Source organism: Pelobates fuscus, chromosome 5 (assembly GCF_036172605.1).
Source record: "Pelobates fuscus isolate aPelFus1 chromosome 5, aPelFus1.pri, whole genome shotgun sequence".
In the NCBI taxonomy this organism is placed as follows: domain Eukaryota; kingdom Metazoa; phylum Chordata; class Amphibia; order Anura; family Pelobatidae; genus Pelobates; species Pelobates fuscus.
In genome coordinates, this window is record NC_086321.1 from 280,587,787 (window position 1) to 280,609,814 (window position 22,028).

A 22,028-nucleotide genomic window follows, 5' to 3' on the forward strand; every position below is an offset into this window, starting at 1 on the left:
GTGTAGGTGGGGTCAGTCTGTGTGTGTACGGATCAGTCTGTGTGTGTACGGATCAGTCTGTGTGTATGGATCAGTCTGTGTGTATGGATCAGTCTGTGTGTGTATGGATCAGTCTGTATGTATGGATCAGTCTGTGTGTTTATGGATCAGTCTGTGTGTAGGGGGGGTCAGTCTGTGTGTTTATGGATCAGTCTGTGTATGTATGGATCAGTCTGTGTGTATGGATCAGTCTGTGTGTGTATGGATCAGTCTGTGTATGTATGGGTCAGTCTTGTATGTATGGGTCAGTCTGTGTGTAGGGGGGGTCAGTCTGTGTGTAGGGGGGGTCAGTCTGTGTGTATGGATCCATCCGTGTGTAGGGGGTTAGTCTGTGTGTGTATTGGTCAGTCTGTGTGTAGGGGGTCAGTCTGTGTATGTATGGATCAGTCTGTGTGTAGGGGTGGTCAGTCTGTGTGTGTATGGATCAGTCTGTGTGTAGGGGGGTCAGTCTGTGTGTGTATTGGTCAGTCTGTGTGTAGGGGTGGTCAGTCTGTGTGTGTATGGATCAGTCTGTGTGTAGGGGGGTCAGTCTGTGTGTGTATGGATCAGTCTGTGTGTAGGGGGTGGTCAGCCTGTGTATGTATGGGTCAGTATGTGTGTGTATGGATCAGTCTGTGTGTGTACGGTGCAGTCTGTGTGTATGGATCAGTCTGTGCGTATGGATCAGTCTGTGTGTGTATGGATCAGTCTGTATGTGTATGGATCAGTCTGTGTGTTTATGGATCAGTCTGTGTGTTTATGGATCAGTCTGTGTGTAGGGGGGGTCAGTCTGTGTGTTTATGGATCAGTCTGTGTATGTATGGATCAGTCTGTGTGTATGGATCAGTCTGTGTGTGTATGGATCAGTCTGTGTATGTATGGGTCAGTCTTGTATGTATGGGTCAGTCTGTGTGTAGGGGGGTCAGTCTGTGTGTATGGGGGGGTCAGTCTGTGTGTATGGATCCGTCCGTGTGTAGGGGGTTAGTCTGTGTGTGTATTGGTCAGTCTGTGTGTAGGGGGGTCAGTCTGTGTATGTATGGATCTTTCTGTGTGTAGGGGTGGTCAGTCTGTGTGTGTATGGATCAGTCTGTGTGTAGGGGGGTCAGTCTGTGTGTGTATTGGTCAGTCTGTGTGTAGGGGTGGTCAGTCTGTGTGTAGGGGGGTCAGTCTGTGTGTAGGGGGGTCAGTCTGTGTGTGTATGGATCAGTCTGTGTGTAGGGGGTGGTCAGCCTGTGTATGTATGGGTCAGTATGTGTGTGTATGGATCAGTCTGTGTATGTATGGGTCAGTCTGTGTGTATGGATCAGTCTGTGTATGTATGGGTCAGTCTGTGTGTAGGGGGGGTCAGTCTGTGTGTGTATAGGTCAGTCTGTGTGTAGGGGGGTCAGTCTGTGTATGTATGGATCAGTCTGTGTGTATGGATCAGTCTGTGTGTAGGGGGGGTCAGTCAGTGTGTGTATGGATCAGTCTGTGTGTAGGGGGTGGTCAGTCTGTGTATGTATGGGTCAGTCTGTGTGTAGGGGGTCAGTCTGTGTATGTATGGATCAGTCAGTGTGTATGGATCAGTCTGTGTGTAGGGGGGTCAGTCTGTGTGTGTATGGATCAGTCTGTGTATGTATGGGTCAGTCTGTGTGTAAGGGGGGTCAGTCTGTGTGTAGGGCAAACACACTCACACTCACTAACACACTCACACTCACTAACAGACACACACTGACAGACAGACACACACACTTACAGACAGACACACTAACAGACAGACAGACACTAAGAGACGCACACTAAGAGACGCACACTAAGAGACGCAAACTAAGAGACGCACACTAAGAGACGCACACTAAGAGACGCACACTAACACTAACATACAGACACTAAGAGACGCACACTAACACTAACATACAGACACTAAGAGACGCACACTAACACTAACATACAGACACTAAGAGACGCACACTAACACTAACATACAGACACTAAGAGACGCACACTAACACTAACATACAGACACTAAGAGACGCACACTAACACTAACATACAGACACTAAGAGATGCACACTAACACTAACATACAGACACTAAGAGACGCACACTAAAACTAAGAGACAGACTAACAGACAGACTAACAGACAGACACACACACTAAGAGACACACACTAAGAGACACACACACTAGCAGACACACACACTCACTCACATTAACACTCACTTTTTTTATTTTATTTATTTAACAACCCCCCCAGCCTCCTTACCTTTAGGAATGCTGGGGTGGGGGGGAGTTCTCCCTCTTCCTGGGGCTGTCGGTCGGGCTGCTGGGCTGGCTGTTAGGCGTGGGCGGCTGGCGAGGGAGCACTTTCCCCTGAGCTCTCTGCTCAGCTCCCTCGCGCGCCTCCCGCAGAGTGAGGCTGGGAGGTGGAGCCAGAATATGACATCATATTCCGGCTCCCAGCCTCACTCTGCGTGCGGCGTGCGAGGGAGCTGAGCAGAGAGCTCAGAGGAAAGTGCTCCCTCGCCAGTGCCGCCCGCGCCTAGCAGCCAGCCCATCCGGCATGTCTGTTAGCCGCAAGGCTAACAAGACATTTGCCCTGGGCGTTTGGGGGCGGCTTTTTTTGCCGCTCCCTGGAAAATGCCGCCCAAGGCAAATGCCTTGTTTGCCTCGCGGCTAATACGCCCCTGTGTGTATGGATTAGTCTGTGTGTAGGGGGGTCAGTCTGTGTGTGTGTGGGGGGGGGGGCAGTCTGTGGGTGTATGGGTCAGCCAGTGAGTGTATGGGTGTGGGGGGGTCAGTCTGTGTATGTATGGGTCAGTCTGTGAGTGTATGGGTCAGTCTGTGTATGGGTATGTCTGTGTATGTGTATGGGTCTGTGTATGTGTATGGGTCAGTCTGTGGGTTTGTATGGGTCAGTCTCTGTAAGTGCTTGAGCTCCAAGAGACAGAACTCTCATCTCGTGACTACCCCTGTACCCGATGGATAGGCAGCCTTCTCAACCACCATGGATCTGATTGTGACACCCCCTCCCTGCAAGGTAAGATGAGGGAAAGGGGAATACAGTATTCTTTTTTTTTTTTTTTAACAATTATTGAAGTAAAAATTGTAAAGCTGTTCACTGTCCCACTCTCTACACCCCCTGAACACAGTACACCCTCAAAGACAGTGAACCCCACATACAGTACACTCCCACCAACACAGAGTACACCTTTGCATACACACACAGTGCACACCTCACACATCATCTCTTCACCCAAAATACCTTTAGCCCCACAAACACATGCATACATACATACATACATGCTTTACCCCATTACACACCATATCTCATATTTATATATATATATATATATATATATATATATATATATATATATATTAATTAATTAAAGGACCACTATAGGCACCCAGACAACTTCACCACTTCATCTCAATGAAGTGGTCTGGGTACCAGGTCACTCTAGTGTTAACCCCGCAGCTATAAACATAGCAGTTTCAGAGAAACTGCTATGTTTACACTAGGGTTAATCCAGCCTCTAGTGGTTTTCTTACAAACAGTCGCTAGAGGCGCTTCCGCGCTTCTCACTGTGAAAATCACAGTGAGAAGACTCTGACGTCCATAGGAAAGCATTGAGAAATGCTTTCCTATGAGCGGTTTGAATGTGCACGCGGGTCTTGCCCCGCATGCGCATTTGGCGCTGACATGGGCAGAAGGAGGAGAGTTCCCAGCGCCGAGGGAGCCCGGCGCTGGAGAAAGGTAAGTGTTTCTAACCCCTTCAGCCCAGCGGGAGTGGGACCCTGAGGGTGGGGGGGACCTAAAGACCCTATAGTGCCAGGAAAACGAGTTTGTTTTCCGGGCACTATAGTGGTCCTTTAAATATATATATATATATAGGTAACAACAACTACAACTCCTTAATAAGCACACAGTGCAATCCCAATACACATATACTCACAATGCAGCCCCTAAATGCACACGCACACACTTTACAGGCCCTTCCAGCACACACACACACATATTTTCTCACACAATCACAATTTAATACTTTTGTTTCAATTTAAATCCACCCAGCCTTTGGGGGCGGAGTGACGTCATGTTACTAAACAGCGCACAAGGGAGCAGAGAGGAACTTTAGGAAGGTTACTGCTCCCTCACGCACCATCTCCATGCTCCCTGCGGCGGCCGGCTCTAATGTTTCCTGCGCGGCTTAGCAAAGGGCTGACAAATGCCAGGTGCCAGGGTGAAATGTCTAGTTGTCATGGCGACCTGGCGCCTGGAATTTGTCGAGCCCTCTTTGTGTGTATGTATGTGCCCCCCTTATTTTGTCCCTGGCCCCTTATGTGCCCCCCCTAAGTATGAATCCTGGAGACGCCACTGATTCCAATAAATATGTTTGAATGAAAATGCAGAATGCTACATAATATCTATATGCATGCAGATGTTGAAAGTAGGCTACATCCATATATCCTAACAATCTCCTTAGCATAATATTATGCTAGCCACATCAATAACGTCTCCACGAACAATTTGCATAAAGAACAGTGTTTTGTAGACTAAAGAAAATACATTGAAGTATTGAAGTCAATGGGTAGGTATTCTGTGCTGTATTGCACATGCTCTTATAAGAAAACCCTTACTATAGTATCTATTAGTGTGCATGGATTGGTTAATGAGGGTTACAAAACCTACAACATATCTGACTTGCCGAATTGTATTTGTTTGTTTCAAGAAGAAAGGCTAAGCATGACATCTGTAAATACTTTGACTATTGCGTTTTATTTTCAGGGATTTACATACCTATCTTTGTGTTTAATACTATTGGAGGAACAATCACCCACCTCTTAGAATTGGGATCTCCCTGGTACTTTTTATCTTTCAGTATCCCAATCTACAAATTCAGTGGGTGGAAACACATACATCCCCACATTTCAAGGACAAAGAGGGTTACTTTAATTTTAGGGGTGTGAGTGGCGGTGTGGCCAGGGGCAGGGCTGTTCTTTGAAATTGTAGGTGACTTACTAATAAAAATGTAGGGAACTAAAATGTAATTTACAACAAGAACAATGTATTTTATTTACACAGACTGATTTCTAAACACAGATTATTATTGTAGAATAAAAACACATTATTGTGAGTATTATTGCCGTGGAGCTCTGATATAAATTCAGTCACAACAAGAACAAAAAAATATTAGAAAAGGGGGCAAATGTATTTGGGGCCAAAAATAGGGACTGTCCCGAACAAATATGGTACGTTGGTAGGTATGGAAATATGTAACAAACGTATGCACCCTAGCTATTTGCACATGATTTGGGGAGGGCAAATAAGTGATTGCTAGCTTTCCTTTGGTTTTACAGAGAGGTTTTGATGTCATTATTTGTTTGTGTTATTGCTGTTTTAGTTACTGTAGAAGACAGTGTATTGCATTGCTACTCTTTTCTGCAGCATCGAATGAGTTACTGACATCAGGAATTAGATAGATTGAATATGCATATTGAAAGTCTAAGAATTCACATCTGGAAATTGGGCTTTGTTCCTGGGCTTGTAGACCTGATCTGGAATAAGAAAGAGAAAGCAAGTTTTACCGCTGGTTTTACCGTTTAGGATATTTTGGGTTCATGTGGTGTAGGTGAGATCATGAACAGCAGAAGGCTTAGACAATTTCCTTCAAATGATGAATACATTATAAAATTCTGAACTCAGAATATGAATATTACATTCTCACTGGAGCAAAATGACTAATTTCATTCCATGAATATTTTAAGGTAAATAGGCAGTTTCTATTGTTATCGTTCTGTAAATGCCATAAATCTAAACAAAGATTTGTGAGAGAGTTGGATTCTAGTAGAAAATTCAATCCACTAACTGAATACTGTAATTTATATGTACAGGTAGTTCTCGACTTTACAAACTAATTGGTTCCGCAGCCTAGTTCATAAAGTGAGAGTTCATAAAGTGAGAACTAATTTCCCAAAGACCGCAATGTCATAAGCATAGGTTCCGTTCCTGACCAGGAAATTTTACAAATTCTCAAATTCCTTTTTTTTTTTTTTTTTTATTCTTTATTTTTGTTGTGCACAAAATCAACAAGTAGCCTTGGTGCGCCACAACAGCGACATCAGGGTAAGATAGCAGTCATTTGTATTACATGTTGTGGCATTCGTTGAACAGGCACATTTTTAAGGATTTTTTTGTCTTCTGGCACAAATTAAGTGACAGGTAGGCTGAGGTTCCAAGGGAGGCTGTACTAGCAACTATGTATCTCTACAATTGCAATCTTGCTTAGTAATTTGATACACTAGCAGTTTTTTGATTGCTGTTGCTGTACTCCATTAGGTTTCCAGTCAGACTGGTCCGCCAGTTTACATTTACAGTCGCAGACTATTAACATTTTGTTTTTTAACCCTCACTTTGTGGGGTGATTTAATAGGTGGTGTGTTTTTTGATATTACACTCTTTTTCTTCATTTTGGATAATATTTGTTCTATTAAAGTTTTTGTTATTTTCTTTGTTTTAACTGCTTTGATATTAAGACTGGGGGTAGTGGTTGTGAGATTAAGGACCCCGTTCCCACGGGGAGCTTTTCTCACTCCTTCTGTTTGATAGCTATATATTCAGGGTTAAGCCCTATACTACCCCTGTAACCCCTCCTTAACTATTGGTCAGAGTTTGCGCTTTGACTGATAGTTCCTATGCTTACATTTTTAAGGATATATTTTAACAAAGATTAACATTTTAGTTTTCAGTGAAGGAAAGTTATACAGATAGGCTAATCATATGTCGCCTCAACATGGGCACGGATCACTAAACATATTTAAAGCAGTAAATGACACATGAGGAGCATGCACTTTTTCGTAAGATATGTGTAAACAGGCTTCAACCCTCTAGATCAGGGGTAGGCAACCTTTTAGCAACACTGTGCCGTTATAGGATTGTGATGTCCCTAGGCATGCCGGTCCTATTTAATTTTTTTTTTTTTTAAATCGAGGTGTGTATGCTGCCGTATTCTGCTTGTTATTTTTACTGTAATTGCTTTGTATCGTTGTATTTGTGCGTATTTGCAGGGCCTTCTTTAATAGTGACTGGACCCTGGGCAAATCATTTGCTTGGGGCCCCCTGGTCCCTGCTCCCCCTCCCCAGGCATGCAATCACGTCCTCCACCTCAGCGCAGTGGCGGACCTAAAGTAGAGAGGTGCAAGAATTTTTTGGGGTCTCCCTGTTGCACGGGTGATTAAAAGGTAGATCCCCATCTGTCGTGCAACTCCAGAATGCATTGACAGCTGGGGCTCTACCATTTACCCATGTTTACAGGTCTGTACTTTGCACTAAGCAGTTTTTGTGTGTTAGAATGTAAACAGGTTTTTGTATGGAATATGTTTGTATGTGGTGTTGGCGTGATTGCAAGCATGTATTTGTGTAGTGTTGGTTTTTGAATGCAGGGGTGTATTTACATATAATTTTGGTGTGTAACACAGACATGTGTTTGTACGTAGTGTTGAAATTTGAATGCAGGGGTGTATTTGTGTGTAGTGTTAGTGTGTGAATGCTGAGATGTATGCACATATACACACACACACACAGATATATACACACTGAAATGCGCGCACACACACACAGATATACACACAGATATACTGACACACACAGACATGCTGACATACAAACATACTGACACACATCCTGACACAGAGAGATGCTGACACACACACACACACACAGATATACTGACACACAAAGACATAAGCCCCCCTCCAATCTGCCTACTCTTCTTTCCCGTGCGCTCCTCTCTTTGTAGGAGGAAGTGATGCGTGGCCGTCACTTCCTCCCAGCCTGCTGCCGAAAAGCAAGGTGCCCGCTTGCGCTGTTAAAGCGCCTCAGCGTGCGACCGGGCCCCTGCTGACAGAAGCCCACCGGGTGGTCCTTTGTGCATGGGCCACCCGGTGGGCCTCCTTAGTGTGTGGGTTACCGGCCAGAAAGTTAGAAATAGTTGAGGCCAGCAGGGCTCCCGGTGCAGCTGGCCAGTTTGCCCCGCGTTAAAGACGGCCCTGCGTATATGAGCTATTACATTGTATATGTTCATGAGTAGTTTATGGTATTGTGTATGATACATATGAATTGTGGCAGGGTATGGGGGCTGCTTGTGGAATTGTGTGTGTGTGTGTGGATGGATATGTCACAGTGTGTGGGGGGGGCTGTTTGGGGTATTGCATTTGGGCTTGTGTGCATGTATGTGGATTGTTAGTGGTGTTTCATTTGTGCGGATTGTGTGTGGGCTGTCCGTATTATTTGTATCAGGGGAGGGTTATTCTGCATTTCTGTGTATATCTAGCAGTGTGGGTGGCTTCCAGTGGGGACTAGGCCGGCCAGGTACAGGTCAAGGACAACTGCAACAGCAACTGCAAGCTGCTCTACTACAGTGTGGATTCCTATTCACAAGTGCTGGGAGGAAGTGATCTGAGATAACTACCTCTACGTGCTGCAATACATAAATTGAGCATTGTCCTTCACCACCTTTTCGGATTAGCAGATATCTGAAGTTTTACTGGGACTCCTGATAGGCCAGAGCCTGTTTGGCTCTAGCAGCCTTGAGTGCCGTGCAAAGACACCTCGAGTGCCGCGCATGGCACTAGTGCCGTAGGTTGCCTACCCCTGCTCTAGATGTTAGGTGGGGAAAGCTTCCATGTATTGGGTTTTTTAGATTTGAGTTATATAGATAGCAAGCTTAACTTTACAGTGTAGCCCCTTTAAAATGGGCTTGTAGCTGGGCTTTATGAGTCATCCAGGGAGTTAGACAGGGTTTAAAGGCCCAGTGAGTACAGGCTGTGGATTAACATCTCAAGGAATAAACATAAGTAACCCCAACATGCAAGGTAAAAGTTTTGAGTGGCATACATTTTCCTCTATACAGGAGGGATTCAGGAGACCTTATTATGATACAATAAAATAAAAGAGGGAAGCATAAGTATACTGGGCTTCTGGTCACACATTTAACTGATTAAAACTGAGTAAACTGAGTAAACTTTTGTTGCCTCTGGGTAACGAGAGTCTCTGCATTATGAGCAGGGGCACAGGCTGTGAGCCGTGTAACGTGTCAGTCTAGGCTGCTTCAGCCAATGCCTGTTTTGGAGGCCTTTTCTGCATACCTGGGGCGGTGTCGTTCATGCATAGTTGTGTAGGGCACCTGAGGGGGTCGTGGCTTCACCGATCTCCTCTGCTTACTAGCTTTACATGAGGGAGGTGAGCGTTGAGTTCTCCTGTGGCCTGCATCCGGGCGGTGAAGGTGGAAGAGGTTCAGTGGGTGCTGTCTCGACCTCCGCAGTTGCACCCGGTCCCAGCATGTAGTAGGGAGCGGTTCCTGTGGGGTCCTCCCCGCTTGCTTTGATGGCAGGCTGGGTTTGGCTGGATTGTTGTTGCCGCTTGTTGGCCCCATCGACTGGGTTGATTGCGTAGGGCTGCGGTTCCTCAGGGGGCCTTGTTTCTTTCTGCGCCTTTTACGGGCTCTGATTGCCGGAGGGAGTGTGCGCCCGCATTGGGAACGTATCAGCAACACCTTGGGATGGGTGAACTTTTCGAAAGTGGGGTTTGTCCCATCTCTCCTATTGCCTTTATGTGTCGGGTCCTGCCACTTCTTGCCAGCTGAGGGTTCTGTGAGTGGGGACTGCAGTAGGGCCTCCAGCCTCTCCCAGACCACCCTGAACATGCGCTCGTACCTGAGTTCCATGTCCCTTCTGATCTCGCACCTAGTAGTGGTGTGTGGGCCGGCCGCCATTTTGTTTTCTCCGCATGTGGCCTCCGGACTCCGTGGTCCTGACTCTTGGGTATGGCTTGTCTGGCTGATCGTGTGAGGGAGGACCGGGATAACTCCCGCCGGTCCAGAGGGGGGGGAACGAGGGCTCTGAGTCTGCTTTTCCAGTGTTCTGGGCATCAGGAGAGCGGCCGCCTCTCCCGCGCCCGCCATGCCAGCGTGCCTCATCAGTGCATCGGGCTCCGATCGGGTCGGGTGTCGCTTGTGGGGTATCATTTTGTTTGCCCCGATTTCCCCCTTCACTTGGTGGCTGTAGCTTGGCGTTTTGGTGCAGTTTCAGCAGTTTAATGTTGCTTTTACAGCAGCTGGCAGCAGGAGCTGGTAAGGATTGCTGCCGCTCAGCTCTGCGGTCCGGCCCCGCCCCCCCTCAAATTCCTTTTTCAAGTGCCTCCTAACACGCTCCGCGGTCCGCATCCACGAATCACCGAAACAAAATGGCGGCGGAAATAAAATGGCGCCTGCATCTGAAAAACATTCGTAAAGACGGGAAAACGTAAAGCAGGAGTTTGTAAACCAGGAAATGCCTGTATTATTATTATTATTATTATTATTATTGCCATTTATATAGCGCCAACAGATTCCGTAGCGCTTTACAATATTATGAGAGGGGATTTAACTCTGTCAGCAAATTCAGCATCCTGTGCAGTGGGTGGGGAGAAATGGGTGCTGGCCAGTCAGGTATTTTGCGTCACAGATTCTGCCCCTATGGGCGTGTCCACCCATAACATTGACAGGCCAGCATGGCGTGAATGCATGTCATGCTCGCTGACAATTAAGCAGGCTGACCCACTGAGGGCAGACCATGCAGGGATCACTGTTTCAGTGCTCTTTGCAGGGACCTAGTGTCCTGAGCAGAGTACAACGTCTAATGATGTGCTTGTATTATGCTTGTTAAGGACAGTTACTGGGTGTTATGCTTTTAGGGACTGTCCTTAACAAACACACTGTGAGCTTGGCAGGATGGCAAGACAGGAGCTGAAAATTGGGAGGGTTGGGAGACCTGTATCTATTTATTTATTATTACATTTGTTTCTTTTATTTTCTTGAATTCCTGGCACCCAACCTTTAAAAAAAAATAAAAATATGGGGGCATGGCACCATGCTGGAGGGTTGCATTGCAGTACAGCTCCCGAGACTTTTTGCTTTTTAAACGATCTAGGAGTATTATTCTCCATTGCTTAGCTGGGGTAATTGCTAAATGGTGTGCTGGTGTCTTATTTGCTTCTTCTAACCCTGGGTTTGACCATTCAGCGTGGAGACTGCGCGTGGAGAAGAGAGCCACTCCTTTAAATTGCCCTCAATTGAAGCACCTGCAAGCTTTTGTTCACTTCCTCATTGAACCGGCGGGGGTTATTCCAGTCCACTCTGGAGCAGCTCCTTTTATCAGCTGGTCTCTCCTGTGTGGACACTAAAATGGCTGCTGGACCCATGTCAGCTCTTCAACAGATGCAGTAAACATTGCACCAACAGAGTACTATCCATCTCCATGCATTTGATGCCCGGTGTTCTAAGTACAGGAATGGGTCACCTCTTCCACCCACCATGAGGTCTGTTGGCTAGGAACCTGGGATGGGGCTCCTATAGCGAAAGCTACCCATCCTCTCTTAGCTCGGCCACAAGCCTTTGCAAGATACTCTGCCATGCCCTGCCTGCACCTTTGGAGGGATCCCAGTTGGCGACACAGATTCTTGCCTGGAGACATCGCAACTCTACTCTAGCACCGTGCCCTGTTCCAAGCCTGGCTCCAGTGAAGTCTTCCGCATGGTGAATCATCCTGTTCATATTGGCCTACTAGGCCCCAATGCCTTACAGCAGGTGTGTTTCCTAACATGGGCTGACTCTTAGTTTTATAAGCCCCAGTGAGGAGGGGTCCCAGCACAAGTTATTACCTGTTGACTGTGAATCTTTTATTTTCAGCCTTTGACTATTTTTTTTTGTCTTGCCTATCAGGCTGAGTTTTTCAACTATATTTACAGCTCTCACTCACAGCTGATCTAGTAATTGCCTATCTTCAGCTAGATGTTATACGTGTAATATTTTATTATTGTAAAAATTTTAAAAAAAACTCGACCTGCTGATTCTACCATTTTTTGGCATACGACATGTTGTATTTTATATATCTAATGTTTGATGCATATCTGAATGCCATACTATGTTATTCTTTTATTAAGAATTAAGAAACATTTACAAAAACAAAACATAAAAAAATTTAATTATACTTCCCTTTATTTCATCCTTACAGATGCCCTTTCACCCAATCGTGAAATCATCATTACTGATTACTTTTCTCCAATCAAGTGTTTCCCACAGAGGAGAACTGCAGACATACATATATGTGCCAGGATGCCAAATCCAGTGCTTCTCAAAGAGAAGTATTGGAGGTACACAGAATCAGTTATCTGCATGCTTTGCATTCTGATGCCACACTTAAAATATATTCAATAATTAGATTTAATTGTGTTGGAAGCCCCAAGTGGCTGTATGTCTAACTGACAGTTACAAGTAGGTATGGAAATTGTAGCCAGTGCTGCTTCTCAGAAAAGATTAAGCAATTTTAGTGCTTAGCATATTCTTTAAAATTAATACCTCTCCAAATATATTAATGCTTTGAAAAGTCGGCATTCGAGTGTAAGAGATAGATCTTTGGTGTTCAAAGAGTTAAAATTCTGAAAAATGCGTTCAATGCAGCTCCATGGTGATAGAGTGTGCAATTAAATGGCTATCATTATCTGACGTAAGAAGTGAGCTCTTCAAAAGAAGCAGTCGATGTGTTCTCAGCAATAATGTATAGTATATCTGGCAGTTACTAATTTGATTGTTCTTCTAGTTCCCATGTGAACCAAAAGAAGAGAACAATGCAAAAGCACAAACAAAAGGACGTCTGCTTGTGGAAACTGGTGGCAAATATAAAATGGTATCTATAGTATCTTTTTTTTTTTTTTAGCATTATGGCTAATACAGTGTATAAATGAAGGTTTGATGCCCTGCACTTTGAGATTCACCTTAACATTGTGTAGCAGTGATAAATGTCTATCTATTAATATTTAAATCAGATGCGTATATATGGCTTTTGAATACGGGTGTTCTACACCCACTGTAAACAGTGATCTAACATTTTCAGATCCTATAACAGTTGTGCTTGTGTAGGTGTTGTCATCAAACGTCTTCATCTTCATCAGTGGATTATTGTCAAACCCATTCAAAGTAATTACTCCTGTGAGGTTTCTCAGCAAGCTAAATATAATTGTACTGAAGATTTTAAAGTAAGTCAAGAGGGTGTCAATAAAAATGTTACAAGTCTTTGCATGCAACACTGGCTCCAGAACAGAATAACGTGTTAAATGGTGATAATCTTTTAACCCATAACATGCTCGCAAACAGTGCACAGATATTTCCTCATTTATCAATTTATTATTCACCATGACACTTTAGGTTAACTCTTGTGGTTAGTTTACACCAATAATGTATATGTAAAGACCGTGGGCTTAAAGGGACAACTTGGAGTTCTCCATGATTTGTGTGATTCAATCAGCATTCTGTCATCCGCTTTATTTTAACGTCCTCACCACGGATTCTGTAAGAGAAAATAATACTTCTGTAAAACGTTTGCATTGTAGTGGTTTGTGCAAGGAGAGCACTGTCATTGTAATTTGTCAAATCATTTTTGAACAGTTTTACAGCTTACCTGTATTGCCGGGGTATCTGCACTGCATCTGGTCTTCACCTGCAGGAGAATCCTGTTCGCTCTACTGAACAAAGCATGGCCGTGCAGACCCATGCTCATTGGCTGAAAGCGTCAAATGAGCTCTCTCAGACCAGTGAGCGCTATCCTGCATTGGCCATGCCTAGCTGGATAGCCTTCTTGTTTCTGCTACAGAAGATCAAATGCAGAGCAAGCACTCAGGGAGCCCAGGTAAATTGTTAGTGTTCTAAATGGACAATCCTGGCACCTTAACCACCGCAGTAAGCTATAGTGGTTATGGTGCTTGGAGTGTTCCTTTCATTTAGGGCTGGGCAAATAGTAGATATCCGGATGTTGTAGAGTGGCAACTAACATGATGTCATGGTCGTTGGAGTTCTTCCACATCTGGGGATCTACCGTTTGCCCAGCTCAGCTTTAATTCATTATGGAAAATATGCAAATTTTTAACATTTCACTATATCTGCTAAATATATCCAAGTTGAATCATTTTTCCAATTCAGTCATAGCCTAGAACTTCTAATTCTTTGTCGGTTTTTCCATATTTCCCAGTTTAGTGGATAACCCTACATAATAGTATAATCTATCTATTATCTTTATCTAAGTAAAGTTTATATTTAATGTTACACTCTGTCTGTATATAAAATCGGTGACGTGACATGCAATTCTTGATATGATGTACTGTTTGTTAGCCGGTATACATTGGCAGATACAGGCAGGCAGTGCTCCTTTGCAATCCATTATTAATAGAGGTTAATACCTGATCACTCATTCATGAAAGTAAATGGAGATGCAAGCCAATCCCTTAACCTTGGCAGACTGGTATAGTTTACTGCTCTGGCACACCCTTCAAAGCGTGCAGAGCCCATATGCCACACTGTGCCTTACAGGCCCAGGCTGGGTAAGCATGTTGGAAACCGAGTGCATACCACAGTGGATTAGGCAACTCAGCCTGTGTTTGTCTGAGCTTGATCGCATTGTATTATACAGCAGCTATTCCTGAACAAGCCGTCAACTGCTGCTTACCCAGTTGCTGTGGACTATCACTCTCAGTAATCTCAGCCATTCCTTATTGTACTGCAGTCCATAGCAGCTATAGCAGGGAATAACAAATTTCATCAGATTCTGGGGAACGACTTCTTTATGTAAAGTGCCACCCACAAAAAAAAAAAAGAGGACAATTCTCTCCTATGTGACAGAATAAGAAAATCTGAGCACAGGCTGTAAAGAGTTGTAGAAATTGACAGGTACTTAGCTGCTCAACTGTCATCTTCCAGCATTTTGAATAACAGGCTTACTTATATATATTTAACAAATATGTGTTAGTGAGGTCTAAAAACTAACATTAAATGTGGAAATTCACATATATCTCCTGGAGATATTTTGGTTTAATGACAGAAATTCAAGGACAGTATTTATATCATCTTTGTCATTAAAGGGGTTCTATAGAGTTAGGAATATAAATCTGTATTCCGAACAGTATAGTGCCCTCTGGTCCCCTCTTTTAAAAAAAAAAAAAAAAATAGGGCACACTCTTCACATAGTGCTTCAGGAGTCTGGTCGGTTAGCCACCAGGAAGAGCATCTCATGGATGTTTGATTGACAGCCACTAGAGGCAGTGTTATTGCTGCAATGTAATCATTGCAGATTCTCTTTATATTGCAGGACTAAGTGGGACAGATTAAGTTGTCTGGGGACCTGTAATGTCTCTTTAAACATACTATGTGTGGAGGTGGAGAAAAGGCAATATTCCGTGTTCTACCCCAATAAAGCAAAGCAACATGTGCCTGGACTGATCTGAAATGTGACACATGCAACTAAATCTTTAACCCCTTCCCGACCAAGAACGTATCCGGTAGGACCGACAAAAATCGGTCCTTATGGACCGCGGATGTACCTGATACGTCCGTGAGGAATTAGAGTGCTGGAAGCTCTAATGGTATTGCAGCGATGCCTCGATGTTGAAGCATCGCTGCAATATCCCCCTCACTGCCGGTGGCCCCCGGAGAACACGTGGCACCCGGCAGTGAGGCAGAGCATCGGAAGCCATCAGGCAGGCTTTCAAAGCACTGCCTGTACTGAGTGCATCAAGGGGTTACCATGATCACATCGCTGCAATAGGAGTCTAGGAGCTGCCAGCAGGGGGACTGTCTGAGCTGTCAGACAGTCCCCCAGGCTGCATAAAAGTAAAAAAATATATCAAATATATATTATATACATATATATCTCAAAATACACGTATAATTAAATCATATATATGCATTATATATGTATAATATATTATAAAATGCTTTAATTATATTATACATATATAGGAAATAAAAGTGTGTGTGTGTGTGTGTGTATATATATATATATATATATATATATATATATATATATATATATATATATATATATATATATGTGTATAGCGCCATCAGATGCCGTAGCGTTGCACATACATACACATGTATTATGTGTGTGTGTGCATATATATATATATATATATATAGACTTCGCTGAACACAAACATGAGTGTTTAAAACAGTAAAACTTATCACGACGATTAAATCACCAGTAAAAGTGCAGTTTTTGTGTAAAAAAAAAAAAATGCAAAAAACAAATATGAACTCTAACTTTGGCAAGCGTTTGTGGCTATGTGGCTACTACAAAAGACTGGACATACCCCATTTTGAATACCGTGGGTTGTCTACTTTTACAAATGGTATGCCATGATGGGGTTAATTTTCATTCCTGGACTGCTACATAGGCCCAGCAAACCAATTTGGCAAATTTCAATGTGCAAACATGGAAAAGGGGAAAGCCCTACATATGACCCCTTTAAATTTGTAAAAACCCATAAAACCTGTACATTGGGGGCACGGTTGAGTGCGGGAGATGTTGCTGAACACATATTGGGGTGTTCTTTGTCAGTAACACATAACAGGAACTGAGAATCCATGCTTAAAGTACAATGTGAGAGAAAAATAACAAATAAATGACTACCCAAAAGTTTGAAAAAAAAAAAAACTGGTGGTAGAATTAGTGCATGGAAAGTGTTAAAATACCACCATTTGAAATATCCTAGGGTGTCTTCTTTTCAAAAATCTATGTTTTGATGGGGGTAAATTGCATTGGCTGGCTTCAAAAATGTCCCAAATAGGACATGGGTGCATGATGACCAGTTGAGAAAATTCCAAGTTGGAAAACTGGAATGCGCACCCTCCAAATAAGGTCCAGAGAACCCGACACACCTATACATGGGGGGTATCACTGTACTCAAGAGATGTTGCTGAACACATATTGGGGTTTTCTTTGGCAGTAAACCAAGTTCTCCATACATGTATTCTTAAATTGCTATGTGTGTCAAAAAAAAAATTTAAAAAAAAAAATATATATATATATAATTTGGCATAGATTGGTGGTAAAATGGTTGCATGAAAAGAATCAAAATACCCCAGGTTTAATATCTTAGGTTGACTTCTTTTAAAAAATATATACATGTGAAGGGTTATTCAGGGATTCCTGACAGATATCAGTGTTACAATGTAACTTGCGTTTTGAAAAAAAACTGTTTGGAAATAGCAAAGTGCTATTTGTACTCATAGCCCTATAACTTTCCAAAAAAAAAGCCGAGAACATGTTACATTGGGCCTTTCTAAACTCAGGACAAAAGGACAAAATTTAGAAACTATTTAGCATGGGTGTTTTTTGGTGGTTGTATATGCGTAACCGATTTGGGGGTCAGCCCTACCTAAATGAAAGGAACACTCCAAAGTGTGTTTTTTTTTTAATTTTTTCATCATATTTTATCATTTTTGTTTTTGGTAAATTATATGATATGATGAAAATTGTGGTATCTTTAGAAAGACTAATGGCGAGAAAAACGGTATATAATATGTGTGGGTACAGTAAATGAGTAAGAGGAAAATTACAGCTAAACACAAACACCGCAGAAATGTAAAAAGAGCCCTGGTAAGAAAAAATGTAAAAATGGTCTGGTCACTAAGGGGTTAATATACAATTTAAAGTAAAATGAGCATCACATTAAATACATTTATTATTATTAAAAAAAAATACAGTAGATTATCATCAGCGTGTGGCTGTGTATGTCAATGACTCTACATTTTATGCAATGTGTGCAGCCTACACACACACACACTTGGTTACCTTTAAAAGTAATCTATGTGGCCTAAACACATTATACATAAAGTGCCATGGGTGCCATTTCCAGTGGCATCAGTTGGGCGAAAACCTGCTGTTGTGTCATTAGGTCATTGGAAGCAGCAGCAGCAGCAGCACAGGAAGTGTTTTCCAGGTGGCCAAATGCTAGGTAGGATATGCAGGTAGGATATGCAGAAGCCAGGGCCGTTTGAAGGAATTTGGGGGCCCCAAGCAAAATAGACATGGAGGCCCCCCCCTCCACACGCACGCAAAGCCTACAGGAACCACAATATAGCCATACAGTTTAAGTTCACCCACACCTTATATAAATAAAAAAGGAGGTTTACAGTGCAAATACTACTGTTGCATTTAATGTGCATGAAATTTGAACATTTTCAACAAATGAACATTTGCAAAAAACACCACTGTACCATAAAATCCAATATACATTAACAAAGTGCACTCTCTTTCGTCCCATAGAGCTCTGCACCTGCCCCCTCTCTGTGTTCTCCTCACCCCCCTTCCCTGTGTTCTCCTCATCTCCTCCCCCCCTCCCTTTGTCCTTCTTACTCGCCCCTCCTCCTCCCTGTGTCCTTCTTACTCCCCCTCCTCCCTGTGTCCTTCTTACTCCCCCCTCCTCCTCCCTGTGTCCTTCTTACTCCCCCCTCCTCCTCCCTGTGTCCTTCTTATTCCCCTCCCCCATTTCCTTCTTACTCCCCCCTCCCTTTGTCCTTCTTACTCCCCCTCCTCCTCCCTGTGTCCTTCTTATTCCCCCCTTCCCCTGTCCTTCTTACTCCCCCTCCCCCTCCCTGTGTCCTTCTTATTCCCCTCCCCGTGTGCTTCTTACTCCTCCCTCCCTTCTTATCCACTGTCTACCCCATGTCCTTCTTAGTCCCCCCTCCCCTCCATGTGTCATTCTTATTACCCCACCCCATGTCCTTCTTACTCCCCCTTCCCCTGTCCTTCTTACTCCCCCCTTCCCCTGTCCTTCTTACTCCCCCCGTCCCCTGTCCTTCTTACTCCCCCCTTCCCCTGTCCTTCTTACTCCCCCTCCCCCTCCCTGTGTCCTTCTTATTCCCCTCCCCATGTGCTTCTTACTCCCCCTCCCTTCTTATTACACTACCCCATGTCATTCTTAGTCCCCCTCCCCTTCCCTGTGTCCTTCTTATTCCCCCACCCCATGTCCTTCTTACTCCCCCCTCCCTTCTTACGTTATTCCACTACCCCATGTCCTTCTTAGTCCCCCCTCCCCCTGTCCTTCTTACTCCCCCCTGTCCTTCTTACTCCCCCCTCCCTGTGTCCTTCTTATTCCCCCACCCCATGTCCTTCTTACTTCCCCCCCCTCCCTTCTTATTCCACTACCCCATGTCCTTCTTAGTCCCCCCTCCCCGTGTCCTTCTTACTTCCCCCTCCCTGTGTCCTACTTACTTAGGTAATTCAGTCCTCCGGCTCCTTCCCTGGACCCTGTAGCATGGCCGAGCTCCTCGCTCTCTACCTCCAGTCCTGACTCCTGGCTGTCACTCAGTGCGGCCGGGAACCGCGTGGTACAGGTCAGGAGATTCAGACAGTTTCCTGTTCCTGGCCGCGGCCGGACTAAAAGGAAGTGAGCACTCAGTGTACACTTCATGTCAGTCCGGCCGGCAGGGCCGCCATCAGGGGGTGACAACCATGACGGTTGTCACGGGCCCGGCGGCCCTGGGGGGCCCGGACTGCTCTGGCAGTCCTGGGCCCCACTTTCCCTCCCTGCACACATAGATAGCGAATATCGCTATCTATGTGTGCAGCCGCGGGCCCCCGGCTCCCTGTTACCGCAGAGGGGGCCCAGGCAGCACACAGCTTCTTCTCTCTTGTAATAACTCTCGCGAGACCCGGTTGCCATGGCAACGCTCCGCGGGTCTCGCGAGAGTTATTGGAACAGAGGAGAGAAGAGAGGCTGTGTGCTGCCTGGGCCCCCTCTGCGGTAAAGGGGAGCGGGGAGCCCCCCACCGGACCACCAGGGATCATGGAATCTCCCCCCTCCCTGGACAAGGTAAGCAGGGAGGGGGGAGAAACCATTTAATTAAAATAAAAAATAAAAATTATGTAAAAAATTTTCCCCCTTCCTCCGAGTCCCACCGGGTGGCCCATGCACTTAGGGCCACCCGGAGGGCTTGTATCAGCAGGGGCCTGGTCGGGCGCTCTTTCCCCCCACGACCGGGCCCCTTGCTTTCCGGCAGCCGGCTGGGAGGGAGTGAGGATGGGAGATCCTCACTCCCATCATCCTCAGGCACCACACTGGACCCCAGGGAATCCACCCTCCAGCAAAAGGTAGGAAACTGGAGGGTGGATTTAAAAATTTACATTTTACATGTGTGTCAGTATGTCTGTGTGTCAGTATGTCTGTTTGTCTGTGTGTCAATATATCTGTCTGTGTGTCTGTATATGTCTGTTTGTCTGTGTGTCAGTATGTCTGTTTGTCTGTGTGTCTATGTGTCAATATATCTGTGTGTCAGTAGGTCTATCTGTGTGTCAAAATATTTGTGTGTGTGTCAGTATGTCTGTCAGTGCATGTGCATGCATGTGTCAGTCTCTGTATGTGTCTGTGTGTGTCAGTATATGTGCCTGGATGTGTGTCAGTATTTCTCAGTGTATATGGGTGTCAGTGTGTCTGTCAGTGTGTGTGTGTGTGTGTGTGTGTGTCAGTATCTCGGTCAGTGTATGTGCCTGTGTGTGGGTGTCCGTATTTCTGTCAGTGTATGTGTGTCAGTATGTTGATCAGTGTGTGTGTCAGTATGTCTGTATATGAGCCTGTGTGTGTCTGTCAGTACGTCTACCAGTGTATGTGTCTGTGTGTGTCAATATATATGTACCTGTGTGTCAGTATGTCTGTCAGTGTATGTGCCTGCTTATCTGTATGTAGTCAGTGTATGTATCTGTGTATCTGCTTGTGTGTCAGAGTATGTACCTGTGCATCTGAGCCGCAGCTTTATATACAAATACACCCCTCCATTCAAACTTCAACACTACATACAAGCACACTCCTACATTTAAAAACAAACACTACACATAAATGCACACTTGCATTCAAACTCCAGTACCACATACAAACACATTAACACAAACATACTTCATACAAACACATGCTTACATTCAAACACACAAAACAGTGCTAAATACAACCCTGCAAGCATGGGAAATTGGTAGAGCCTCACCTGTCAAAGGATTGTTGGAGTTGCACGACAGATGGGGTTCTACCTTTAGTCCAATCTTGCAATTGGGTGTCCCAATAAAATTCATTCTATTTAATGCCGTCACTGCATTGGGATGGATGCCGTGATTGCATACCAGGGAGTGAGGGGCGACGGCGGCAGGGCCCAGGGGGCCCAAGCAAGCGCTTGCCCAGGGTGCAGTCGTTATTAAAGACGGCCCTGCACACACACACTGCATACACTGACACAACACACACACTGCATACACTAACACAACACACACACTGCATACACTGACACAACACACACACTGCATACACTGACACAACACACACTCTGCATACACTGACACAACACACACTGCATACACGAATACAACACACACACACTGCATACACTAACACACACACACTGCATACACTAACACACACACACACTGCATACACTAATACAATACACACACTGCATTCACTAATACAACATGCACTCTGCATACACTACACACTAACACACTCACTGCATCCACTATACTGACACACACTCTGCATTCACTACACTAACACACACTCTGCATCCGCTACACACTAACACACTCTCTGCATTCACTACACATTAACACTCTGCATTCACTACACTAACACACACTCTGCATCCGCTACACATTAACACACACTCTGCATCTGCTACACATTAACACACACTCTGCATCCGCTACACATTAACACACACTCTGCATTCACTACAAATTTACACACACTACATTCATTACACTGACACACTCTGCATTCACTACACCCTAACACACACTCTGCATTTATTACACACTAACATACACTCTGCATTTATTACACACTAACACACTCTGCATTTATTACACCCTAACACACACTCTGCATTTATTACACACTAACATACACTCTGCATTTATTACACACTAACACACACTCTGCATTTATTACACCCTAACACACACTCTGCATTCACTAAACTATGCACACACTCTGGATTCACTATACTGACACACACTCTGCATTCACTACACTAACATACACTCTGCATTAACTGTACACACAGCATCCACTACACAAACATCCTGTATTCACAGTACACACACTACATCCACCATAAATTGAAACACTCTGCATTCACTATACACAGACACTGCGTCTAATACACACACTACATCC

The 22,028-nt window shown here is 44.5% G+C and overlaps 1 protein-coding gene across 1 annotated transcript in view; it reads right to left on the bottom strand.

The window, feature by feature from the left end:
• Positions 1–13,252: 13,252 nt before the first annotated feature.
• The window catches only part of SPINK2 (serine peptidase inhibitor Kazal type 2), a 42,180-nt gene continuing 33,404 nt past the window's right edge, over positions 13,253–22,028 (bottom strand). Inside the window, exon 4 of the mRNA XM_063457285.1 lies at positions 13,253–13,381. Within this exon, the coding sequence (XP_063313355.1) occupies positions 13,336–13,381 (46 nt within the window). The 3' untranslated portion in view covers positions 13,253–13,335. The remainder of the gene's footprint in view (positions 13,382–22,028) is intronic.